The sequence below is a fragment of the Neolamprologus brichardi genome, chromosome 20 (assembly GCF_056152115.1).
Source record: "Neolamprologus brichardi isolate AB-2024 chromosome 20, ASM5615211v1, whole genome shotgun sequence".
NCBI classification, from domain to species: domain Eukaryota; kingdom Metazoa; phylum Chordata; class Actinopteri; order Cichliformes; family Cichlidae; genus Neolamprologus; species Neolamprologus brichardi.
The window spans coordinates 24564065-24589662 of NC_142123.1; the positions used below are offsets into that span (position 1 = coordinate 24564065).

The following is a 25598-nucleotide window of genomic DNA, read 5'->3' on the forward strand; positions in this document are numbered from 1 at the left end:
TTTGCTATATGATGTTGTGTATGATAAATTTTTATTATATATTTATTACATTTTTTTTGTATCATATTTCATACATTGGGCGTTTTTGGCAACTTTTTGTTAACAACAATAATAATTTTAGACAAAAAAAAGAGTTTTTTTACGGCAAGTATTGATCATGTTGATGAGATAGAGGTCTCAGAAACTCGTGTATCAAATATAATACAAAGGGCATTATAGGTCTTTTTCCAGTCTTAGGGTAATATGTAAACACTTTAAACATGCATTCTTTTTAATGATCAGCAGGGGGCGACTCCTCTGGAGGAAAAAAAAGTCAGATTGTATATAATTTAGAGGGATAGCGATCATTTGGCTCCCTTGATGTATAACCTCAGTAAAACTGATGACTTTATGGTGTCGGTTTATTTTGTAAAATCTCATTGAAGACAGCATGATGGTTTAAGTTATAGATCCCAATGATTAGAAAAGTAAATAGGTTCAACAGTAAGGGCAGCCTAAGTTTTTGGGTAGGCTTATTTAATGATTTAAAAGTCTCAAAAGATCAGAACAGCCAAGACACTGAGCTAGAGATTTAACAATGATACTAGTATCTCTTATGTACAGTGTATGTCCACTGTCCACTTCAATGGCTGAAAAAACTGTCAGAACATTAAAGTCAGGCCAATTTTAACAGTTTAATGCATCAGCACCAATAGCACAATGTTGGATAAACATTAGACAGGTAAGAACTTCTAAGTGAATTTGTAATGGTGTATTTTTTCCTTTACCACTTTACTGCTCTTTCTGAACTAAGTGACGTTAAAAGTCACTGGAGCAAACCACAAAAAGCTCACTGTGGCAAAAATTATTTGGTCCAAAGGGCTCGAACAAAGGACCGCCTTGTTACGTAAGTGTTGATCAGTGGGTGAAGAGGCAACACGGGAAGGAAGTGCTCTCAGCAGTCTGGTTTAGCAACTTTAAAACAAACTGACAAAATCCAGCTTACTCTGCAGAAAATAGTTCAAAAAGAAAGAGTTGACTGGGCTGATATGTGAAGCTGTGTTGCTGCAGGGTTATTAGAGTCTAGGAGATATTTACTGTAGTTCATTTATGAGTGAAAATGTAAACGTTATAGTGAATTTAAGCCAATATGCTTTGTTCTTAAGCCAGTGGTTTTTTCCAGGATCTTTCAAAGGGGGCCAGTGGTCCATCCATCAATCCCTTTTCCACACTTATTCAGCTCAACTCCCAGGGGCAGCACTGAAAGCACAGATGCACAGACCTCCTGCTTCATAGCCACCTCCAACTCCCACAGAAGAGTCCCCAAACTAGTCCAAAGACATAATCTCTCCCAGTCAGACATTCACATTCTTCCCTCACTTACGGGCAAGACCCCAAGATACTTGGACTTCCTCTACATAAGTCAGCAAGCCCTCCCCAACCCAGAATGTGAGCACTATTTTTTACAGCTGTTATACATGTTATCTCAGCCCACTCCACACCCAGCTGCAAACTGCCCCAGTGCAAGCTGGGAGTCAGTTAAGGTCAACAAGAACAAATCATCATCATCATCATCATTATCAGGATCACATTGACGATACTGAAGATGATGAAGATGTCATCCTGCCCTCGTAGCATGCAGCGAGAGACTGTTGTAAAAACAACAGAAGCTGCACCGAAACACAGGATTCAACAGTGAGTATAAAAGGAATTGGGGGAGCGGACCAAACCACTTCGAGACATATGAGGGGGAGTCCATTTAAAAAAAGAAAGTGTTGTTTTGCAGCTAAAATGAGCACAGGAATATTCAGTGTATTATTTAACATTATATATTTATAGTTACAATGATGACACATAACTCCTTGAAATGAATAAGAGATACATACGGTTAGCATTTGATCTTTAATGTAACAACCGATTCAAGTCCATTATTCATCTTTACATCACCAGACTAAAACAGCCATCCTTTCATATCACAAATGAAAAGGCAAAAGTAAAGACGGAGGCAAAAACAAAAGCAGTAAGCTGGGCGACCTCATGCAGCAACAGTCTGGCTATTTAATTCTCATGTACTGATGAGAACGGCTGCTGTGACTCAACTCTAGCAATATTAATAAAAACAAACAAACAGCCCCCCCTACTTTGTCTTTGACAAATAAACAAATTTACAGAAGAAAAAATGAATTGAGACACACAGCAAGTTTCTTTGAAATAAATCATTAAGTACACCGTTAGACAAACCAGACTATGCTAATACACGAGGATTATTATCCACAGTCAACAGTAATATTTACACTAAATTACAACTGATGGAATAATTGTGCTTGATAGTAATACCACACAGCTACACGCTAATCAGATCCCACTTCCTGTTGAGAACAACAAGGAGCAGAATAATAAACATGGTTAGATTTTTGGTAGGGATGCACCGACTGTGAACTTCTGGGCATGCCACGCTTTGTTCTTGTTTGCTTTTCCTTCGTGTGCCAGGAAGACAAGCACATTTTCAATAACAGAACTGACACACCATCTTAAACATTAGGCATTGTGAAAAAAAGATCAGAAAACACTCACGTCAATAAATACATTCTTGTTTGCAGAGAAGTGAATGGTCAACAAGGCCGAGATCAGGCTGTGCCGAGGTTTGGCCGATATATCGGTGCATCCCTAATTTTGGTATATACACAATCATGAGGGAAACTCTCACACATGCTCCGCAGAGCTCAGATTTTCACCATCTACCTGACACCACACTCACTGTTGAGCATTTTAGGGCAGTTTCTTTCCACTTTTCTTTCATCGTCGTAAAACCGCAAATGAATACATGCTCACAAAACGCACCCAGACACGAGGACAGAAGAAGGCTCAAACTGCAGGTGTGGATGAACTGTACATATAGGATGCTTGCTGTACAGTGCTACATGCAAGTAAGCGTTCGAAAGTGAAAAACAAAAACATTCAAAATATTGATTCTAGTTGATGTGATCCAGCCTTGTTGACACAACAGAAGCAAATTTCCTTAAAATGTGACAAAAAGCATGTAAACATGAATGACATTCTCTTAAACAAATGTTATGGCATCACGTGTTGATAAATTTCTCATTTCTACAGCAAAGCTATACAGTACACGATGATTAAGTCTCTTTGTCATATTGTTCGATTACATCTTTTTTGCGGGGAATCTAGCAACTGGTTTTTAACTTCCTGCTCGTGTTTAACCCAAGTAGTTCCCTTGGCAGATCTTTTTCACAGCGGGCATTTGAACTTGTTACAGCAGGAAAAATACAGGTTACTGATAACATTCACAAGCGTCATATGATGGGCCAAAGTGCGACACCGTGCGCAACATCAGAGGCTGGATGTATAAACTATGCGTGTGCATAAAAATCATACGTAGGCCCTTTTTACTCTCATACATAAACTGGAATGTGCGGTGAAAATGTGAAAACAAACGTTTTCTGAGAGAAAGTGAGAAAGAGCTTATAGTGCTCATTTCCAATTCTGTATTTTTATTGTGGACTACATTACAATAGGTCTACATGAGTCACAGTTCAAATTATTCTTTATGTGTCTTATGCTGGACCTTTGGGTAGTTTATCGGTTCATTCACTGTCTGAAAAAAGCAAAACCAAGAGCACTCAGAGAGCAACCGACTAGACTAAAACTTTGATGTTTTATGGTGTTTTTATTACAATATGATAATGTTAGCCTGTCACGGTGTTACTGCAACACCATAGGGCACTGTATTGCAAAAGAAAAGTGTCCTCCATGCCCTTTCATATGAGATATTACTTGTTATAGATTCTTGAAATTTTGATCTTCGTGCTAACAGTGTAGGTCAAATGCTTACCCAGGTACTTGTATCCCCAAAAGCCTTGTATATTGTTGTGAAGTTTGAAGACGAGCCATTAAAAACATTGGGTAATATAAAGTTTTTACTGATTATCAAATGTCACCTTGACCTGATTTCCACCTAAATGAAATCAGCTTGAGCTGTTATTGGTATCTACCATCACACAAAATTGAAAATAATATCTTGAAAACTGCAGAGGCTAAACTGTTAACAGACAGACAAGCAAATGTAACCAGTTGTATATTCCCTCCCTTCAAGGGAAGAAAAACTCTTAGCGCTTCTCCAATTCAGCCAACTTTCGTCTGATTGGCTGCCTTTTGCAAATAGAAGGTTTGTCCTGATATCTCAGGTTATTATGAGAGTGGGTTCTGAACTAGTTTAAAGCTGGCCTTTTCGCTAACAGGGATTATTTACACATATCTGAAACTCTGGCCATGTTTATTATGACCATCCACCATTACCTCAGGATTTATGTGACAGAAAATAACTACCAGCTACTTTCACAGAACTTACACTTACTCTTATTATTTAATCTTTTTCTATTTACAAACAGACCTAGCTACACTAATATGAGCAGTTTAACATCTGTAAAATTAAATACAAATTCAGGGTGTACTAATTTTTATTGGGCTTAAAAAGTTCAATTAGGTTTCATTTACATAGTGCCCCTTTACAACTAAAGATGTGTGACTGTGCTTTATATTGTAAGGTAAAGACCCTACAATAAGAAAGACAGAACCGCAGTGAACAGATGATGCCCTCTGAACAAGCACGTGGTGACGGTGGGAAGCGACGACTGTGTCACAGTGACTGAGATTTTATTACGTTTTATTCATCCAGCTGCAGGAACCCATAATTAAAGTAAATGGATCTCAGCTATCCTTACATTTGTGCTTTTACCTATTGTGACACATCAAAATGCTTTCTGTGAAAACCGCCTGCGACTACTTTTCAAGAAAATGTTGGGCTTTCTTTAATGTCCGCCTACTCTACATGGCAGTTACCTTTTTGTCAGTCAGTTTTACTTAAATTATTTTTAGCATTGTCATCCTGCGAGACGAGGTAGTACAGTATGATGGCAGAATGCGTAGTTTAACAGGGGAAGACAGCTGTAAGTAAAGACAGCTGTAAGTTAAAGAGAAAGCTGGTTTAGTCGAAACAAAAATTCCTGTAAATTAACAACTATTTCACACAAAAACAGTCAAACTGACACCACATTGCTGGGATTTCTAACACTGGTTTACTGAACATATAATGAACCTGTGTAATCTTTTACTGTATCTGTTACTACGTCTTGAAAAGGTGTTTACAGAAGACCATGCAGTTATTCTAACATTTTTTTAGTTTTATTTCTCTTGGTTCTCCTGCCCTCGCGTCTCTGTGGCTGTCCGCTTACCTCAGCCACACGTCCCTATTTCATCATGTCGCTTACACACCTTAATCAGGCACAGTTCACACACTTCCTCTGTTGTTCCAGCAGTGGGAAAAGAAAGAAAACCTGCAAAGAACAAAGTCCACGAAGCTGCTCACAAGCAAGAGAGTGCGGCGGCTCTCTGCCCCCGGCTGCAGAAGCTTAGTGAAAGTTACTGACGTGACACTTGACATCGTCTAAGCTCAGGACCGTTCCCTGGTCATTGTTGTTGTTATGCTTGTGCTTCTTATCGGAGCAGCGGCACAGTTTGTACTTCATTACCTGAGGGGATGAAAAGCACAGTCGCAGCAAGGTCGGTGCAGGAAAAGAAATAAGTCGCATAACGCAACAAGAAATGCTTTCAATTATTTACATTTTCTAAATATGAGGTGTAAACACTGCTTCAAAGCCAGAAATAAAACAAAACTGTGTTGTGAAATACGGTCTCCTCTGATCACTCCTACTGATCTAATTATGGTCAGGTTTAAATACATCAAGTCCAAAGCTTTGCATATTAGAAATGACAGACTATATGGCCTCTTAAATGCCTATGTCTTACCTCATAAAGGTAGTCAAATATCTCCAGAATAGTCAGTATGCTTGCACCAATAAAAAGTCCCATCTGACCACCAATATCACCTGAAATGAAAGCATATTCATAACAAATGCATGAAGACAAAAAATGTAAGAAGTCTATGTTATATAATAGAAAAGAAGCTATACCTAAAAGTCCAGCCACTTCATATGCTTTCTTCTGTTCAATAGTTTCATAATTGAGAGCTTCAAAGAAGATATCTAAAACCAGGATATTTTCCCTGTGGAGACAACATAAACAAATGAAGACAAATCCCTCATTTTGAAGCTGCTCAATAATAATTAAGAGCACTTGAGAGATGAGATTTGAATGTTTTCTTTGTCAGTGGCTCTGAAAGGACTGGTTCGACATTTGAAATATGACCCTGACAATGTCATCCAAGTTATCACAACACAGCCTTTGAGACAACCTTTTTCTTCTTCCTTAAGCTTCTGCCTTTGGAGGCCACATCTCACTCTATCCCAACATCCTCCAACACACCAACCCTCTGAATGTCCTCCTTCGCTATATCTCCTCTGCGCTCTTCCTGTTTTTCTCCTGTCTGACAGCTCTATCTTTAACTTCCTCTGTCCAGCATGTCCACTATCCCTCCTCTGCACATGTCTGAAGCATCTCAACTTTGTCTCTCTAAATTTATCTCCAAACTGTTCAGCCTGATATACTCATTTCTAATCTTCTCCTGGTCTCTCATTCTGAAAATCTTGGCATCTTCAACTCAGCCACCTCCAAAGTTACTCCAGGGTAACTTTGTCTCCATACTGATTCCTGATCCTCTCCATCCTGGTTGCTCCTGTTGACTCAACACTGGGTTTAATACAGTTTTAATCTACTCCTAGCTAGATTTCAGTGTGATAATGGGGTAATCTTGGGCACATAGCTCTCGTTGTGAAGGCAGAAGCCCCACCTACTTACTGTCTGTCTGTACAGAAATATGATCAGAAAATATCAAAATGCACAAAAGATGGTATAAGTTGATGAAAACTGAATCAAAGCAGAAATCAAACCCAGAGACACAGTTTAGTATTAGATTTTATTTCACCCCTTAAAACCATTTAGAAAGTTGTCAGTCAGCACATGTTTCTATTGATGATGGCCTCTCAGGTTGGGGTTTTCTTCCTTTTTAGGAAAACTAAAAATGTTTAGCTTCTGGACATGATTAAACAAAATAAATATCTTGAAAGAACATATTGGGCTTTTAAAAATGACATTTTTTTGTATTTTGTTAGTGAAAGTCAATGAAATACAATAATCCTGTAATAAAATGATCATTCATCACAGGCTTTGCTTTGCGCACACAATAATGTGAGAAAACCCAAACATACTTACTTAATGTACTGCTCAGATTTGTTGTATTTTTTTGCAAGATATTTAGCAGAGGCCTTGCTGGGGATCTTGACAAAAGACAGCTCTTTGCTGTATCTGGTCATGTTGCACGGCGTCTCACACACACAGAAATCATTGTCTCTTTCCACCAGGAAATCTGGAGAGAGGAAAACCAGAGCTCAGCTTGACCTTTGAATCAGTGCGACTGCGACTTCAAGATGTCACGAGCTGATGTGCCTGCATCTGTGTGTGCACGTGTGTGTCTTTCTGCTGTTTTTGGGGTATAAATCTGTGCATTCTCCTTTTTTTGGGGGAACTAATATCATAAAGACATATTAAGGTAATATCAGGTTTTGGTTAAATGTGCAGGAAATGTGATGTCCTGTGAAGCGATGCAAACATGGCTCTGTTTGTGCGTGTGTTGCTGTTCTTTAAAGATTTAGAGGAGTATGAAGCCTCTTTCTTACCCAGAGCTGGGTCAGCACATTCTTTGTACAGCTCGGGGGTGCAGTAGGGGGCATCGCCTGCAGCAGCAGCAGCAACACACACTCACGTTAATGAATTTTTTCTTTGATTTCCTTCTTTGAAGTGCCTTCAGTAATTTCTCAGATCGGCGTAAGTCTGATACAACACAGAGAAAGACCGGATACCAACCAGGCATGTGCACCATGCGACAGTTGCAGTTGTCCACCAGGTAGCGCGTTTCGCAGTCAATGCGACAGGCTGTGATGCTGTAACTCTCAAAGAAGTCCGACTCCATTGGTGTCACCTTGCAGTCTCCCCAGGGTGGGGGGAGATATATCAGCTGCAATGACCACATAACGACTTAATAGTGTTTTAAATAAGAAATAAATACCAAATGAAATAAAAAGCAGGCTTCTCCTTGCAGGGAAAAATAAGAACTAAACAACCGAATCCATTTTTTTAAATTCTACAACTGCATAAATGGGAGAGAGATTTAAAATGTCTGATGTGACCCGCGGATAATTCTAATCTATTATTCAGAGCTATGGATGTGATTTTTTTTATTAGGAATAATAAAGTAAAACACTCATTTAGTTTAAAAAAAAAAAAAGAGATTCTAAAGAGGCTCCAGTTTAACTTTGTTCAGTCGAAGAAAAGGGAAAGTGAAAACTGTAAACATCTGCCATAATTCACAGAAATTTCTTTTACCAGCTGTGGCTATTATTTTCCATTTCATATTTATATCAGTGTTGAAACTAAAGCTTAAGGTAAACCAGAGTATTTCTGGTTCTTCAAATGTTTGATTTAAGATTTATAAATAGGTCTCACAAGGGAAATCTTTGTCCTACAGCAACATGATAAAGAGTAAAAATAGCACAGCCTACAATAAACAACGCAGTCAAATAAAAAGTGCCACAGAAGCCCAGTAAGTGCCTTATACTGTGAGATAGTGCAGGCATTTATATACGTTCAACAGAAACAAAACAAAACAAAACAGAAAGGTCAAAATAAAGTTAGTTAAAACCACTAAAAGTATGAGTGACATTGTGTAAAAGTGATTTTATCCAAACAAAACACTGAAAAGGATCCAAAGACGCATTCTTGGTTTGTGTGTACTTTTATTTTTAATTATAGGACAAAATGTGTCTGATTGAAAGCTGATTAGTGAATCAATGAATCAATCAAATGGCAAGAAATCAGTTGGTAACCAAACTGTTTCAATCATTTGAAACCAGATTATTTCATGTCTGTTCCTCATATGAAACCTTGCTTTGCTTTGTTATAGTGAATTATTAATTGTTCAGATCTCTGAACTCTTCCTTTGCCGAGTATGATAACGTAATAATCGATAAGAATTAATAAGCAACAGTTTGTACCCTCTGTTCCTGGCAGGAAACAAATGTCTGGAACCCGGGTGCCACTCCGAATCCAAGCTGGTCAATGAAGGACGGCTCGTCCTGACTGTGGATCTGAACTTTGACCCCCGCTTCAAACGAAGTCTCATCTGCAGGAAAGCAAAACGTTTGGTATCACTGTAAAAATGAGTTTCACTAAGGATCCAAACACGCAGAAGAGTTTCAGGCTTTGAGGTATCGACGCCAACAAACACCAACACATCAATCGCACCAGTGCGACAGACAGCTATAACCCGCCACGTGAATGGCCTTCCTCTCACCTGTTTCTCCCCAGACTGGCAGGTATTCATCCTGCTGAATGTCCAGCATGAGCTCGAGGCCGTTACCCATACCTCCCTTGGTGGTGATGAGGGGAGTGCGCCCATCACCGCCAGCGTTAAAGGTGTAACACTTCCCATAGCGAGTGAAGACCTGAGTGACAGAGGAAAGATATATAATTTAAGCAGTTAGAGAAATGTTTCTGAGAGAAAGATTCAGGTCAATTTTGTCACAACCACACAATATTACTGGAATATACAACTGAATGGAAAATTATGGGGTAAAAAAAACCAACAACAAAACAAAACAAAACAAAACAAAACAAATAAAAACAAGGGTATTAAATGGAAACCCGATCTGTCTGCACAGTTGTGGGATGCTGGAAAAAAAGAGAGCCTGGAACATATAAGACTTCCACTGAGCGCTCAGAGGATAACAAGGGTTAAAAGCGGATCACCTTCTTGTGTGGTGCAAACCACCAGCGCAGATGGCTCACTAACAAAAGAAAAGACAAGAATCTGTACACAGCATCAAAAAAGCTACCTCGTCTTCAGGTCATGTGTGGTATCTCTAGGGAAATGTTGGCCAATTCTAAGATGCTGCAGAGCAAACTGAACAGGCACCTGGAAACCAAGAATCTCTTTAGAGGAGAAACTTCAAAAACAGTCCTGGCTCTGAACCAGAGACTACAACCTACCCAGCAGTCTAAACAGTGCAGGCAGTGTAGGCTAGCAGATTTGAATCCCAAAACTTCTCGTGTCACAGCAAGAAGGCCCTCAGTGAACATGCTACACTTAAATATTGGATGAAAAGCTTTGACTGTCTAGAGATTTGCACAAATAGGTTCACTTTGGCACCCAGTGTGGTCTCCTGCTGCTGCAGCCCATCTGCTTCAAGGTTTAACATGTCACACATTCAAAGATGTGCATACTTTGTTTGTGACGAGCGCAAGCAGTCAGGCCATTCTACTCTGACCTCTGACATCAGGAAGGCATTTATGCCTGCTGCTCACTGTATATTTTCTGTTTTGGATTAGCTTCTGTAAACTCTAGGGATGGCTACGCTGGAAAATCCCAGTAGATCAGCAGTTTCTGAAATTCTCAGATGACTCCATCTGGCACTGACCACTGGGCCACACTCAAAGTCACTTAAATCACTTTTCTTCCCCATTTACTTTGGGCACCTTGACCATGTTTACATAGATATGCTGCCAAAGGATTGGCTGATTGAGAAGGAGCAGTCTAAGGAGGAGATGAATAGGTCTGCTCAATAAAGTGGACAGTGTGCCATAAATGGCTTAATATACAGCTTGGTGTGAATTAGAAGTGTTTATGTGATCTATTAAACTCTACCATTTAGACCTCTAATCAACAGCAGAAAACCAGCAGTCAGTCTGCAAACAGTGTTTTGCAGACATTTGGTGCTTGGGAGAGACTGTGGGATTGTGTGAAAAGTGTCTGATAAGGTGATGGAGGCAAGGTAAATGCTAATGAAGTGGCGACATTCTTGGAAATAAAATTGCTGGTGTTGTGCCTGATCCATTGCCTTTATTTGACAATGCAATCCAAAGAAGACCTTATGATTTATGCAGATATGAATTGAGATGTACAGCCTCGTCTTTCTTGCTGGTGTGCCTTGGACAGTAAAACTTGTGTCAGAGGATTTGAGAGTGTTTTTCCACTGGGGGTCAGTGTTTGACTCGGTAAATGGTGTGTGTGTGTGTGTGTGTGTGCTGACTGTATGACTGAAATAGTATGAGAGGAAAGGAGAGAGGCAAATGTGTGACAAAAAGAGGAGAAAGAAGGAGAGTGGAAGAGAACGAGGGAGAAAGGAGGTTTTCCCGTGGGAGTGTGAGTTACACAATCAACCCAGTGAGGTGATGGAGACTGGCAGACTGGCGATTTAACATTCCCTCACATGCTCTTTATGGCACTTATAATGGACCTGATGTTACCATGGAGACCAAGCATCCCGACAAGGAAGAATACCGCCTTAATTTTAAAGGAAAGCCGAGACACAGACGTTAGACTGAACCTCTGTGAGACATCAGCAAAAGGCCATTTGACAAACAGCCTCGAGCGTGCGACGGTGAACAGACAGAAGCGTAACAATATTGAGCTTTCTCCGGCGCGGAGTTAATGTTGTATTAGTTTTTAGTGTTGTGTGAGTCACATAACCCATGCAGGCAGAGAGCAGGAGAGCAAGGAGCAATGGAGGAGCGAAGGAGGGCAGGGATGCAAAGTGAAAGAGACAGAGAGGAGGGGGGGGATTTAGCTGCTAACGCTTGAAGCTGGCTATTGTTCAGCATTATAGCACAGAATGACATATCTATGATTAGAAAGAACAAACCAAGCAAGTAATTGTAGAGAAAGAGTTGGGATCTTGCCAAGGGCAGTTTAAGCATTTAGGCCATCTATCACGTCAAGTCAGCGAGAGACTGCTGCTGGTTGCAGAAGCAGACATCAATCTGAAAACAAAAAAAAGATTCTGCACAAAAAAAGCAAATAAAAGCAACAAAATAATGTGTATCCACGTCCTTTAGAATTTTTCCGTCATATGCCGCAGGCTTAAATAAAAACTGATGAGGGTAAAGACGCACTTGTCACTTTTAGAGACTGACACCAACATCGACGCCCACCTCACACCACGACGGGCCAGATGTGCGGAGGTGAGTTGTGAACACCCAGGTGCCACAGTATGAACGGCTTCCACATGGGGCTGTGTAAAAATGGGCACCTACATTTTCATATTTACCTTCAAAACAAGCAACAGCTGGCCAGTGGGTTGGTTGTTTAAAGAAAAACAAAAGTTTTAAATTCTGGTGTATATTTCAACATCTTTGAAGTTACTTATAAATATGTCAGTCTTAGTTGTGGAAGCTGTCTCTTAGTGTAGATTTACCGAGGTGTTGGGTCTACTTTTATGCCACATATTAACAGTTACAATGCTCATCTTTAAGGGCATATAATCCTTGTCAACCTAAAATTTGGGCTTCATAATGCTCTAAACACTCAAATTCAGTCAGATTGTTCAATTTTCTGCTTTGTATGATGCCGAAGGAAAGGCGAAATCTCAAGCAAACAGCTCTGACTGTAAGCACAGCACCTGCTGTTCAATTCTTCCCTTTCTGCGGCGCAGCCAATGATTAGAGAGTTTGCCTAAAGGTCCTCATTGTAGACCCCTGTGTTTAAAAATAGTTTAAATCTTTCTAAACTAACTAAACATATCGATAACATTTAAAGAAACAACGCCTATGACTTCATGTCCTGAACATTTATGTATCGTGTTGACAAGATAACAAGTGAAGGTAAATTAGAGATGAGCTGCACTTTTGTGTAATACCATTTTTTTTTTAACCACAAGATGATGCAGAACGTTAACCAGGTAAGAAATTAAGAACACGTTCTTATTTAAAATAGGCCACATTATGGAAGTTTGCTTATGCCACTAAAAATATTATTTTTCCTTTTACCATCCTTAAGTCAAAGTTTCAGAAAGAACAGCAGCACACATCTGAAAACTATTACACACAGGAACTGGTAAAATGCTGCCTCCTAGTGGTTTTTGTTAAAATCTTCACAGGGTAACTACAAAAGTAACTTTTAAAGGCAAGAGAAGTGAGCTAAAACACCTCGTTTAACACTGTGGATAAACTGAGGAGCTAGATGAAAGCCCACTAAAAGATAAGTAAGGATTATTTTGAATTTTAAATCATGCAGAATTATACTGATGTAAAATTACTGTGGTGACATTAATGATCATACAGCTGTATTAAAAGAGACCATTCACTGTGGGGATTTTAAAAGTTTCGTGGCAATACTTCTGATAAATGTTGAAGTATTTCAGTGAACCAACTGACAGACCAACACCATCCCTTGAGCCCTGGTGTCACCGCAGGTAGAAATCATCCAGTAAACATAGCACTACCCAGCCTCTCTTTTCCCCATTTACTCCCAGCCTTCTGTAATTGCTCTTTGCTGCACACTATTGATCACAGGTACACACTGTGGACCCTGACAGATTGTCAAACATGTGTAAGAGTGGAAAGGCTCTGTCAGATCATAAGGTGACTGAATTTCATAAATAAAATCAATCATGACAAAAATGTTAAACCTGCGTGTATGACAGGTGCACGATTGTTCGTAGGCGGCTCGATCAATACGTAGATCTGAGTTGATGTCAGGTAACTGGTGTTCTTTTCTTCTGGTTGAAGAGTTGTGACAGAGGTGGTAGGAATAAAAACATGAACCATGTATAATGCACAAAGTCTGCACGGCACACTGTTATGATGAATAAATAAATGATCGTGCACATGTGTAAAAGGTTTTCTGCAGCACAAATTATACGCTGCATGAGGAATAATGAGTGTTACAACAGAGAAGGACTTTAATTATGACAGATACATGACTGTCACACCCTTTTGTCACTACTTCAAACAACAAATCAATGCCCTTTTTTCCACAGAATTGAATGCATTACTTACCAACTGCAGTTTACACACACACTATCTTCACAGCTCTGATCAATAAAACTGTCACTCACACACAATTTCCCATGTATTGAAAAGCACTCAACAGAGCTCTGCAGTACTTAATCATTATGCACATAATCATGAATATCTGTTTCTATAGCCATCAAAAGTTGAAGGAATCTCTAAATCGCAAATCCCTGCACTTTGCCATCCATTTAGGGAGGTCTTAATACAGTCTTGCAGTCTGCAAGCAGCTAAAAGACGTCTCGGCAGGCTAAGTTCAATCCATTAGTGCTCTGTTGTTTTATGGGGATGTTTTCAAAGACTTTAAAGCCGTCTCTGTAAAGTGCAAACACTTTCACTGTTATTATGCTGTTATAGCCACCACTGGGGGAAAAAAAGCTATTTAAATGGAATGGTGAGCAGACAGTAGTCCACAGTGACCAGGGCTGACAAAAATAAAAATTAAAAATTAAAAAACGGAAATTATTCACGGTTATTGCTGCCTATTGTGCATTTACAACATAACTCAGGATTGTAATCTGATGAGGACTTCAGGTGACCTGGAAAAAGTGGGAAGTTTCACACCATGCTGCTTTCCTTCATACATGGATGAACTTATTAATAAGAAAACAAGAGTCTGCAGTCATACAGCCTCCCTACTACTACTGTAGTCAGAGTTCTGCTTTAAGCTAAACTCTAACATACTCATATTTACAATGCTAAAACGTTGATGTTAGCATAATATTTACATAAAGTGCATCTTAGGTTAATATTACAATTATCTGGTTTACACCCATAAAGCTTGTACATACATGTCAGGGATGACCATGAAATCAAAATATTTACAGTTTATGCAGTTTTTTTTATTAAATATATATTTTTACTGATACCTGGTGATGTAATGCAGTACTCTGCCACTACAATGACAGGTGCTATGAAGGCATCTAAACAACTAGAAAATGGGAGAACTACAGTCAACCCCCCCGTAACTCCAAATTATTTGCGGAAAATACTCCTATTCGCTTTTTTGGGGGCGGGGGTAGAGCATTTCTAAAATATTCGCTAATTATTTTCATTTTATTTTCGTGAGGGTCTAAAGTATTTGCAGATTTCAGCTATTCACGGGCAGTTGTGGTCCCTAACCCCCACGAACTCTCTGAATACCGGGGGTGGACTGTATAACCTGCCATGGTTGCTGGACTGGTTCAGTGTCATTGGTACTGTATAAAGCACACTGCTGCTTGTAGTTTTTGATCACAGGCTCAGAATCTGTTGGTTGTTCCGCGTATACGATTGAAGACTAGGGGAGACGGAACTTTTCAGTCAGTGATGCCAAAGCTTTGGAACAGTCTCCCATTACAATTATGTTTATTTCAATTTCCTTTTATTGTGATACTTTTAATTATTTTTATTTATTCTGTTTCTTACCATGTTTTTATATATTTCTACTATCATTTATGTAAAGCACTTTGTGACCACTTGTCTGTGAAAGGCACTTTATAAATAAACATTACTTACTTCCTTTCTACGGCTATGAAAAAGTCTACCACCTCTCTGCAGAGGTGTGGTACAATATTCAAAGCACAGTCAAAAAGTGCCCAGTGAATATGAAACTGTATTTTGGCTTGAAAAGTCAATCGCCAATACAAATGTAACATGTTCCTCTGCGTTTTGTTGTTCATTGCAAAAAAGTTAAAATATATAGAATCTAAGTTTCTTTTCCTTTGAACTGCTTTTATCTGTTGCTCATACTGAGGCTGCTGGCGTGCAGTTGGCTCAGGTGGATATCTTTAGACACTTGGTTAGTTTCTTTTAAATGTCCATGTTCAGTTAGATGAAGGTGATTTAAGAGCCTGATTAGGTTTGTCATTACAAACATTTTCATGGTATCTAAAAGATACATGGTATCATGTATCTTTCCTCATTGTGAGGCCCTTTCACACTAATGAGCATGTGGGCTATAAGTTTGTGTGAAAGTATTTGCCTGCACTGCTGTGCACATATTGTGCATGCATGAAATAGAGTGGCTCATAATCAGGCATACAGCTAACCGACAGGTTATGGGTGAGGGCCGAGAACGCTGCAAAACAGATGATTCTGGTCTCTGGCTGGTCAGTTTGTGCATCTCAAACTACATGTGTTAAGGAATTCTTTGGTGTTGGTTCCTATTAAAATTTTATCCTTCATGACATTGAACTGGGTGTAAATTTTTTTTTAAATTTTTTCTCCTAATTTATATTTTGGATGAATGAGGTGAAGTTTGGAATCAAAATCAACCTTTGGATAGGTGACTACATGTAAGGCACGCACCATCTGTGAAGATCTTGAAGCATCGACTCTGTGTTATCTGGCAAAAATCTTGGCATTTTTCTGTTTTATGACCATTTGAAAGAACACGTACAGCTTCTGTGTTTGAGCAACTACAAATTCAATCAACACAATTGATTAAAAATATGTATATTGTTCTTGCTACAATGCAGGTGTTCTTCCTTTGGTTCTTTTGGAGGTTTAAGCTGGTAAAACTCTGACATTGCACCACATTTATTACTTTTACATTTAATAGCGATCCATCCACTATTATTTGAGTTTTTCTTTGATCTTTAAACAAAACCCAAAAGCCCAGGAGTGTGATTATTCAATGAGAATACAGCGTGTGTTAAAAATCAAAGGAAAATAGTGATGTTATGTACCAATAAAGAGTGCTGGCTTTTGTGTCCTGCACAGGTGATTTATTACGCTTTACACTCTCAAAGATGTGCGTGATCTTAAAGTCTGAGCGCGCCTGTTAGATGCACACAGGTTAAATTAATTCGAGAATAAAAGCATCAGAGCCAAACCAAACACTCCCCCGCTCTGTTTTGAATGAATAGCTGACTCACCACACTAATAACCAGTCTTGGGTGGAAAAGAAAGCTACTCCAAAGACAAAATAAAGTATAGGCAGGGGATTGAAAGCCAGAGGCACGGTGGAGCTTGGGTGTTTGTGTGTGTAATAATGATGCCCAGAATATAGAATCAGACCCTGAGTCACTGGTTGTCAAAATAAAGAAGTAAAGATGAGAGGCAAACAAGAAAAGGTAGAGAAGAACCACAGGGCTCCTCGGGGGAGTACAGATAACTAAAGGCTTCATAGAGAAAAGTTTTTTTCTTAATTAGGGAGAAAAGACCAAAGACTATCCTGCGCTACTGAGATACCCACTTTGTGGATCTTCCATCTTTGTACCTGTAGTCTCAGTGTGGTCAGAAAAAAAAAAAAAAACACTACAAGAAACACACTTATCCTCACCACATTTTGATTTGTTGCAAAATACAGGTGTGAGTCACGGAGCTGCTGACAAGGCCAACATGACTCTACGACTTATTCACAGTCTACAAATCAAGACCCACACCAGACGTCTGTCACTGCTGTGGTTATTTAAGATGGCAAATCTGTGTTTTTCAGTAGTTTAAAGAAAAATCCTGAGATTGAAACATCAAGCAGTTCAATAAATCCTCATATGAGAGCTGGCTTGTCTGAGGATCAATCTGTTCTCATACTTTCTGATTCAAGTCCCTTTTGTTTCCATTTATTCTTTAAAAATAGGTCACAATTAGGTGTACAAAGATTCTCATAATCCCCCATTTGGTACATATCTTTTATTTTTTTATGCGGTGGGTGAATAGAGTGAATCATTCCGTTCATGATCCAATCATGACCATCTGATCCTTCCGGCACAGAAAAAAAAATATTCAAATGGATTTCCAGCACACTCTTTATCAGAAGGATGGTTAATCGCCACATTTTTCACCAATGTGGCATGCTTTAACCAGTTATTAAATACCACCACTCCAAATTTACCTTAACAACCTAATTTTACAACAATACAAAATACGCTCTAAGTAAAAAAGGCTAAACAATTATTTAAATACCAGCACAAAGCTTGATAATAAGCCTCAGACCTAGAGACAAAACACAGCGTCCTTGGGAACAAAAGTCTATTCCCTGACAGGCCGATAGCTTCTATCCGGTTGTGATGACGTATGAACCGTGCTTCCGGGTCCAAACTACACTGCGTTCATTAAGGCTGTTGTCTTTATAATGTGTTTTAATGCTTGGTGTCTTGTTCTATTTAATCTGAAGAAGCTCCTAAAAATAGTCTGTGATCACTGACGGCCTCTCTGGATTTTTATTACCACTATTCATCATCAGCAGGTTTCAAAACTCAGTTAACTAAGTTAGTGTTAGTAGTCTTCTTCTTCTTGTCCTTTAGCGGGCAACCAGCGGCGGTGGTCGGCCGCGCAACCAGTACGCTGCTGTAGGTGCCGCAGGTTCTCTTGCTTGACCAACGATTATCTTCCACGCTTTTCGATCTAAGGCGATGGTTCTTGCCTGCTCGAGGTCAAGTCGAAGGGCCTTCAAATCATCCTGGATTTGTTTCATCCATGTCTTTTTTGGTGCATTTCGATGCACTCTCCAATCGGTGGGGCGGGTCAACCAGAGTAGGCCATGGGGGTAGCGGCTCTGGTCCATTCGACAAATGTGGCCAAACCAACGGAGTCGGCGGCGCTGGATTAGGTCGCCGATCGTTGGTTGGTTGCCGCAGCTGGTGAGGATGGTGTCATTCGAATGACGGTCGTGAAGGGAAACGCAGAGAATGCATCTAAAGCAACGCATTTGGAAAACTTCGAGCTTGCTCAGGCCGTGTTTGAGCATTGTCCACGTCTCCGCGCTGTAAAGTAGAATGGGCAGGATCAGGGTTCGGTAAAGGCGGATCTTTGTCGCCAATGAGATGTTGTTCTTCTTCCAAATGCACCAACGCAGGGAAGCAAACGCTGCCGCCGCCTGCCCAATTCTGGAGCGCATCTCCACTGATGATGCCACTTTCTTCTCCTCGATGAGGGACCTCAGATATTTAAATTGTTGGACTTGTTTGATCTGTACACCGTCGAGGTGGACGATCGCTGGTGAGCCGTCGGTGGTCAGGACTTTGGTCTTCTCTGCGTTAATCTTGAGGCCGTACGGTTTGGAGTGCCGGGCGATGTCATAGAGGATGTGAGTCGCCTCGGTGTCGTCTTCAGCAAAAATGGCGCTATCGTCAGCGAACATTAGTGTTAGTAGTATTAACTATTAAGGTAAGTTTTTTTTCAACTTTAATTTTTATTAGTTTTAGTTAACATTGAAATATTAAGGTTATTTTTATAGGACATCTGGAAATGAATACAGAGCCATTTACTTGCTGAGAACGTGGTATATTGAGTGTTACAAAATTGGGATTATACAGACGTGATTTGATGCTTGCCAAGCATACACGATTTTAGTTTTGTTAGCTACTGAGTGAAATGTGATAGTAAACCATTAAACAAGAGAGGCTACACTGTCTCCTAGATTTTTTCCCCCTCACATTAATATTAGCATTTATTCTGAATAGTGGAACTCTTCCACCCAAGGTTAGGTTTATATCTAACGTTTAAGATAAGAAATAATAAAATATATGTTATTTATTCTGAAAGTTAAGAATTAGATTAGATTATTAGATTAGAATTAGAACAAAACCTAATACAACTTAAAATATGTAGCGAAATAACATAGCTTTATAAAGTAAATAAATTAATTTAGATTAGTAATGTTTGGGTAATGCTAGGAAATAATTAAAAAAGTATCCAATTGAAAAAAAAAATCCATTAGAATTCATCATTCATTTTAGCATGTGTCCAGAAAATTCAGAAAAAAAGTTTGTTGGGGATTCTTTTCAAGAATTAGCTAAACTGGCTGTACCTAAAAGGTTTCATTTTGGTCTTTTCAAGGCATTTGGTGACCATAACAATAAAACTCACTACATGGCTGAACTATCAGGAGACTAACACTCTATCAACATTGCATTATTGACAAAAAAATAAAAAATAAATAAAAAAATAAAAATGTCATATCCAGTGCATCGATTGGCAGACACCTTGAGATGGTACCGGCTAAGAGAAAAGCTGTGTATGACGAACACTTCGTTGTTTTAGACAAAAGTCCTCCTGTTAGCTGTTAACAAAAGTTTTTCAGTGCTTGTAAAAAATGAGTGTTTACCAGTTTAAATGTCAGAATTTAATGCATGTGGGAAACCATCATCTGTCTCTCGCCTTCCTCACCAGCTACATGAAATACTATTAAACCTCCCCCACTGCTGTGAGGGGAGTTTTTATCTATCATATTTGGAAATTTATCCACTAGCTCCCACACGATAAAAATATTTCTTTCCCTCCTTTATTTCATTCCTCCCTGGACTGCAGAGCTCTTCCATGGTTCCCTTGTGTCTCTTGAACTATGATGTTCTTTCCCCTGTGGACTTCACTCCATCTCCTGCCGCACTTCCCCACCCACCATTGCTTCATTTGATGAATATTTCACAGGCCAGTAGAGACAGTCGTCCTCCTCTCTCATCCTATTCCCAGACACTACTCGGCTCTCAGTACCTATCACCTTCAGAGACGATAACATCCTAGCGCTGGGTAAGTGGCACCTCAGGAGTCAGCTGGGTCTCTGGGAGCATGCCATATGAAGAAAAATGGAATTGTGTATTAACTTAAGCTCTATACGCCTATCTAAAACCATCTAAAACCTGACCTTAGGTTTTAGATGGGATTTAGGCTAAAGCTGGCAGATATTACAAAACAAAACGGCAACACCCATCAGGTGCGAAGAGGAAAAGGACCCGCATGGGCGCACCATGATACTGTCCAGTGGTGGAAGAATTATTTAAAGCCATTTAAACCAGAGCACAACAACACCTAAAATACTCCAGTACTACAGTAGTGAAAGCAGCCAAGTGTACTTATATAGATAGATCAATACCAGTGATGCAAATGATTCATTAGGCAATTAATCATTTTTTATAATCACTAAAAAAAACTAAGCTGCACATTCACAGGGTCCAATTTATAAGGATTTAAGAAAGGATTCTCTTTTTGTTGCTTATTTACTTAATCCCTTGTTTGCTTAATCCCTTGGGTCCCTTTTGACAAATTTCAATATAAAAAAAACAATAAATTAAAAATGATAAGTGATGAACAGAATTTTGCAGTTCTTTCTGATCATTAAGTTTTAACTCCTTTACATGTTTCAGAACAAGGATTCTGAACCTAGAGAGACACACCAATGGTCACAATTTCAAATTCCAGCATCACCTTGTTCTCAAGTTCTCAAGTTCACAAGATTTTCATAAAAATTTGACTTCTGACTACAAGGTCATCGAGATTTGAACACGCTCGAGTTTTTTAGTAAGGTAAGGTGAATGTAAAAACCTAATAAAGTAGTTAAAAATCAATACAGTGTCAGTACTTAAAATGACTAAGTTGTCTGGCCAATAAATAAATCAATAAATACAGTATAGGTTTAACCTTCCAATGGTTTAACCTACAATATAGAACCTTTACAGATTTTCTTCCAGCTTCTAAAATGTAAGTATTTCTGTATTTTCTGTGTAAAGTTAATATGTAGGTTTTAGACTGTAGGTCTCCTCTTTAGAACAACTCGTACAGGGCTTGTAAAGGCAGACTGCGTGGCTCGATGGTAGATTTTATACACCTGTGGCAAACAGACTAAAACACCTCAAAGATTAACAGATGTGTTGTATTCAATATGCACCTGCATATTTGCAGATGCAACTAGGGGTAACTGAAATGGGTGTCTTCACATAGTTTGCCCAGCAGAATGACTCCGTTGTTTACAATACTCTCACCACTGTCTGCAGCATTGGCAATAGAGTAAAGTTCAGAGCTCAGCAGGTAAAGGTGCAGAGTCAAGTGACGACTTTGTGGTAAGCTGCAACCTAGTTTCTGCAATACGGTGCAGAAAAGTTGGTGCAGAAAAAAATGACTCAATCATTTTCTGTTTTTAATATAACTAACACGCATGTATACATTTGTTTATATGTAAGAACACTGGACAAAATGTTAATATGTAACATGCAAGATTGTGTTTCCTAAAACTTTAAAACTTCTAGATTAACATGATAAACCAGAGTTTATTTATCCATCTTAGTGTATTTTCTATAAATTTCTAACTTGAAGATGTCAAACTGCATCTGTTCTTTGAAGTATTGTTTGGCAACAATGTAAACAAATACTTGTAGCTGATTTGTAACTAATAAAACTAATGAAAATTCCACCAGGTTTGCATGAAATCATTGATGACAGTTTAGAGTACACACCATTATCGTCACAGGCTAAAGACAGAAAACCCAAAAAGTTTATTTAAAATGATTTTGGGGCAAAAATAGAGCAGTTTTATTTGCAGTTTATGTAGACTAGTCAATAAACTACATTTTTCAGGCAGTTTTTTTTCAGGTTAGATATGACGTTGAAAGGTCCCCAACTGACCAGGAGACACAATATCAAAAGATTCAGGCCTAAACAAAAATTTTGTATTTCTCAGGCTCACATTGCTTATTTTTCGTCATTTTATTAATGAAATTATTAATCAAAAATGAAGAAACAAAAGAAAATAACAGACAGGCGGAAAACAATAAAGTAATATCAGAGGGTGGCACCAGTCTGTCATTATCATTTAGATAGATGTGGCACAGTGGGATCCAAATCAGTGGAGAATTAAAGAGAGACCCTTCTTGTGAAAAAACAAAGGAGAATCACAACAAAACAACATAATAGCTGATCAAGAGGCGACAGAAGAGCCTACAGGCTGCAGTTTTTCCTCTGAGGAAAACTAATTGTTGTTTTAATGCGATCGCTGGTCTCTATGGTGGATGGACTTGGAAGATGCACAACACACTGAGAGGAAATAACGCCCCGGGGAAGACTGCATATAATTCCTCCCTCCTATGCCTGCTTTTCACTCAAATGAAGACAGAGGGAGATTTCTGTTGAAAGGCTTTTTTAAATGACTACTGAAAAATGACGCTTCCACATTCCTCCAGAGTGCCGGCTTCTCGGTGAATAATGGAAATGATCTTGTGAATTTGGATGGGAGACATAAATGTCTTAGAGTTGCCGGTTCACATTCATTCAGAGCTGTTAAATTTTCAGTTGAAGCTCTCACAGTTAGCGGAAACCCTCTCATTCTCCCCCCAAGTGAGCAAAGGAGAGCAAAGTGAGACCGTAAATAGCTGTACAAAAGGGCTGATACATTCGATATGAGCCAGTTACAGGATGTATTTATACAGTTCATTTTTATAATGCACTTATATTAGATTAAATAGCTATATGGCGGCTTAAAAGTACTTGCACTGCTCGCAAACTGTGACATGCAGCATTAATCTCTGCTTTGTTGTGCCCCTTCTCTCCCTCCCTCGATGCTGCAGATCCATATGGGATGTTAAAACCTCCTCTGCCTGCCTTTTCTCTCAATCATCACTGTCGCCTACAAATCTCCTGCCTACAAATCCTGTGTCAGCCATGTGCAGAGCCCACGCTCGCTCTCTGCTGAGGGGAAAAACTGCCAGGCAGCCGGAGAGGCCATCACTGTAGCAGCAAGCTTCGCTGTAACTCCAGCGTGCGCTGCCCTCTCATCCGCCACAGCTGAGTAAACATCGGGGGATAAACAGCCAGAGGGGCAGAGGCCTTACTACAGCTGAGGGCAGTTTAGTTTGCACACAGCACAGTGGGGTTAACTAGGATTAAATCATCATGTGTCAAGTGTGACTATGTGTCTTCATTCGTCATGTACTTTAATATATCAGCACAATGTGAGAGAAACTATGAATAAAAGACTCATGGAGCGACAAAAAAGAAGGGATAGTGTCGACTTACATGAGAACAAGCAAGGTGATAACGGATGAGACATTTGAACGTGACGTGGTGGATGTGCAGGATTTATAGTGTAGTAATTAGAATATAAAGAGTGACAGCACACTGGGGGACTAAACAGAAAAAAAAAGAAATTTTAATGAACCAATTTTTGTGGCTCAAATGAAGGTCTGTGTAAAGGATTGTGATAGCCTGATGAAAGAAACCTACCATCAGCTTCTTTGAACTTCTCCTCAGACTACAGTAAAGCCTCCCTTACACAGAGAGGGGTCAATGTTGGGAACCGTTTTCCTTGATTTGGTCCTAAATGACATCAGGTTTGGGTGATGCAGGCTTCATGGTGCACTTTAACTCTTAACCAAAGCATCACCTGAAGGCTTTTACACTGATGGATTTCTGATGCATATTCCAACCCACTATATTTCCCATAACTGTGGTCACTGTGACTCTGTGGATACTGGTAACTCTTAAATGCACAATCAGTAACAAATTTGTGCACCTGAGAATTTGTAATTGATAAGATATGATAATGAATCTTTTAAGAGTCCAAATTGGATTACAGAATGTATTTATATGGACACAGGCACAGAAACATTGCCTACTGGTTTGTCAAAGTCAGCTTTTCAAGCTTTGACCCGTGATCGTATTTGGAAACTTGCTTGGTTAGCAAACTGGGTTAGCAGGCTGCGTCAACAGACGTAGATATCTGCTAATTAGTGCAAAGCCACTCACTAAAACTAGAGCACAGACTCCTTTGTCGATTTGTCAACACAATTAGATGCACAGCAAGCTGTATTGCTTTTCAGATAATTAAATTTAAAAGGCACAAACATGACGCACATGGTCAACAGGTCCATGCTCAGTGACTTGAATTAGCTCAGGCGAACCTTAGCAGAGTGCCTGCCAGTCAAAGCAAATGTGCCGTCCACATTAAAAACTTTTAATTGTTGTCACAAAGGCTGAAATTAACTATAAAAAAACAAAATGATTTTCTGTACCAGGCTTTAAACATGTGTATTTCATCTGTAATGATGAAAAAACATGGTGAGAAATGACTCACTCGTTACTTGTCGTTGTTGTCCTTGTCTCAGAAGATTATCTCAGGAGAGTCAGAGAAACAAAGTCTTTTAGGACTTTTTAGTACATCATCTACGTAACTCGGCCTGTGGATTGCTTACAATTTATGTAATCATTATTTATTTATTTTTTAATCCCTATATCTATTTTTATTTACTAGCTTTGGTGGCACAAGATTAGTTACGGGCTCACATATTATTTCTATGCCCGTATCTCCCGTGTTTTGTCTTATATTGAAGCATCTAAATGTTCTGTACAGTGCCACAGCCCACATGGGTCTCTGTGAATTGAGCTGGAGTGGAGCCTAATAATGACGGGTCATTTCTGTAGAGTTTAAATTAGTCTCCAGAGTCAAATGACAGCGTGTCTGTCTGCCTGCTAAGCCCGAGACAAAAGGTTAGCTGTGAATTAGGAATGATTAGCTATAATAGGTTATATACCACTACCAATATTGGGTGGACATTTATCGATAGGTACAGTGTGTGTGGCTATATGTCAGACTGCCTGTTTCTTTTGAATGTTTAAATTTGCATGCAAGCCTCTTTCATGCATGTCTAATAGTGAGCTGTAATCACCTTCCAACAGGAATGGGGTGGGATGGAGGGGGGGTTCATTTCACAAAGCCAAAAGGCTGTCACAGTGCATTTAACCTGACACCTGACTTGAACTTAGTAATGGCCTCGGAAAGCTGTTGAGATTGCATGTTTCACTTCGCACATACATCCCAGCTCCTCACATAATTTACCCCGACTTAAATCGATACTGTCTTTGCCTGTTTAATGAAATTTCATGCCGTGCTTAAGCTAGTCTCAGTAGTTTTTTTTTTTTTTTTTTATTTAAATCAAAATCTAATACGGTTTCCACGAGCACGATCACTTACTCCACTGCAATGCTGGGGCACAGTGATGCCTTTGTGATCCTGTCGTGTGATGTGAAAACTTAACTAAATTTCACATTAAGAAATGCTGTGTGTGCAACATGCAGTCAGACAGCTTCCTAGGAAAAAACCCAGCCTATAAATA

The 25598-nt window shown here is 39.3% G+C and overlaps 1 protein-coding gene across 2 annotated transcripts in view; it reads right to left on the reverse strand.

Moving 5' to 3' along the window:
- Window positions 1-1867: 1867 nt before the first annotated feature.
- The window catches only part of LOC102794447 (acid-sensing ion channel 1-like), a 66496-nt gene continuing 42765 nt past the window's right edge, over window positions 1868-25598 (reverse strand). The window contains exons 3-10 of one of the 2 annotated variants that reach the window (XM_006796516.2): window positions 9302-9452; window positions 9003-9130; window positions 7816-7966; window positions 7629-7685; window positions 7165-7318; window positions 5967-6058; window positions 5803-5882; window positions 1868-5525 (exon numbers count right to left, since the gene is read on the reverse strand). In XM_006796516.2, the coding sequence (XP_006796579.1) occupies window positions 5406-5525; window positions 5803-5882; window positions 5967-6058; window positions 7165-7318; window positions 7629-7685; window positions 7816-7966; window positions 9003-9130; window positions 9302-9452 (933 nt within the window). In that variant the 3' untranslated portion in view covers window positions 1868-5405. Of the gene's footprint in view, window positions 5526-5802; window positions 6059-7164; window positions 7319-7628; window positions 7686-7815; window positions 7967-9002; window positions 9131-9301; window positions 9453-25598 lie in introns of both variants that reach the window. The other variant, XM_035910203.2, reaches the window with a different exon arrangement.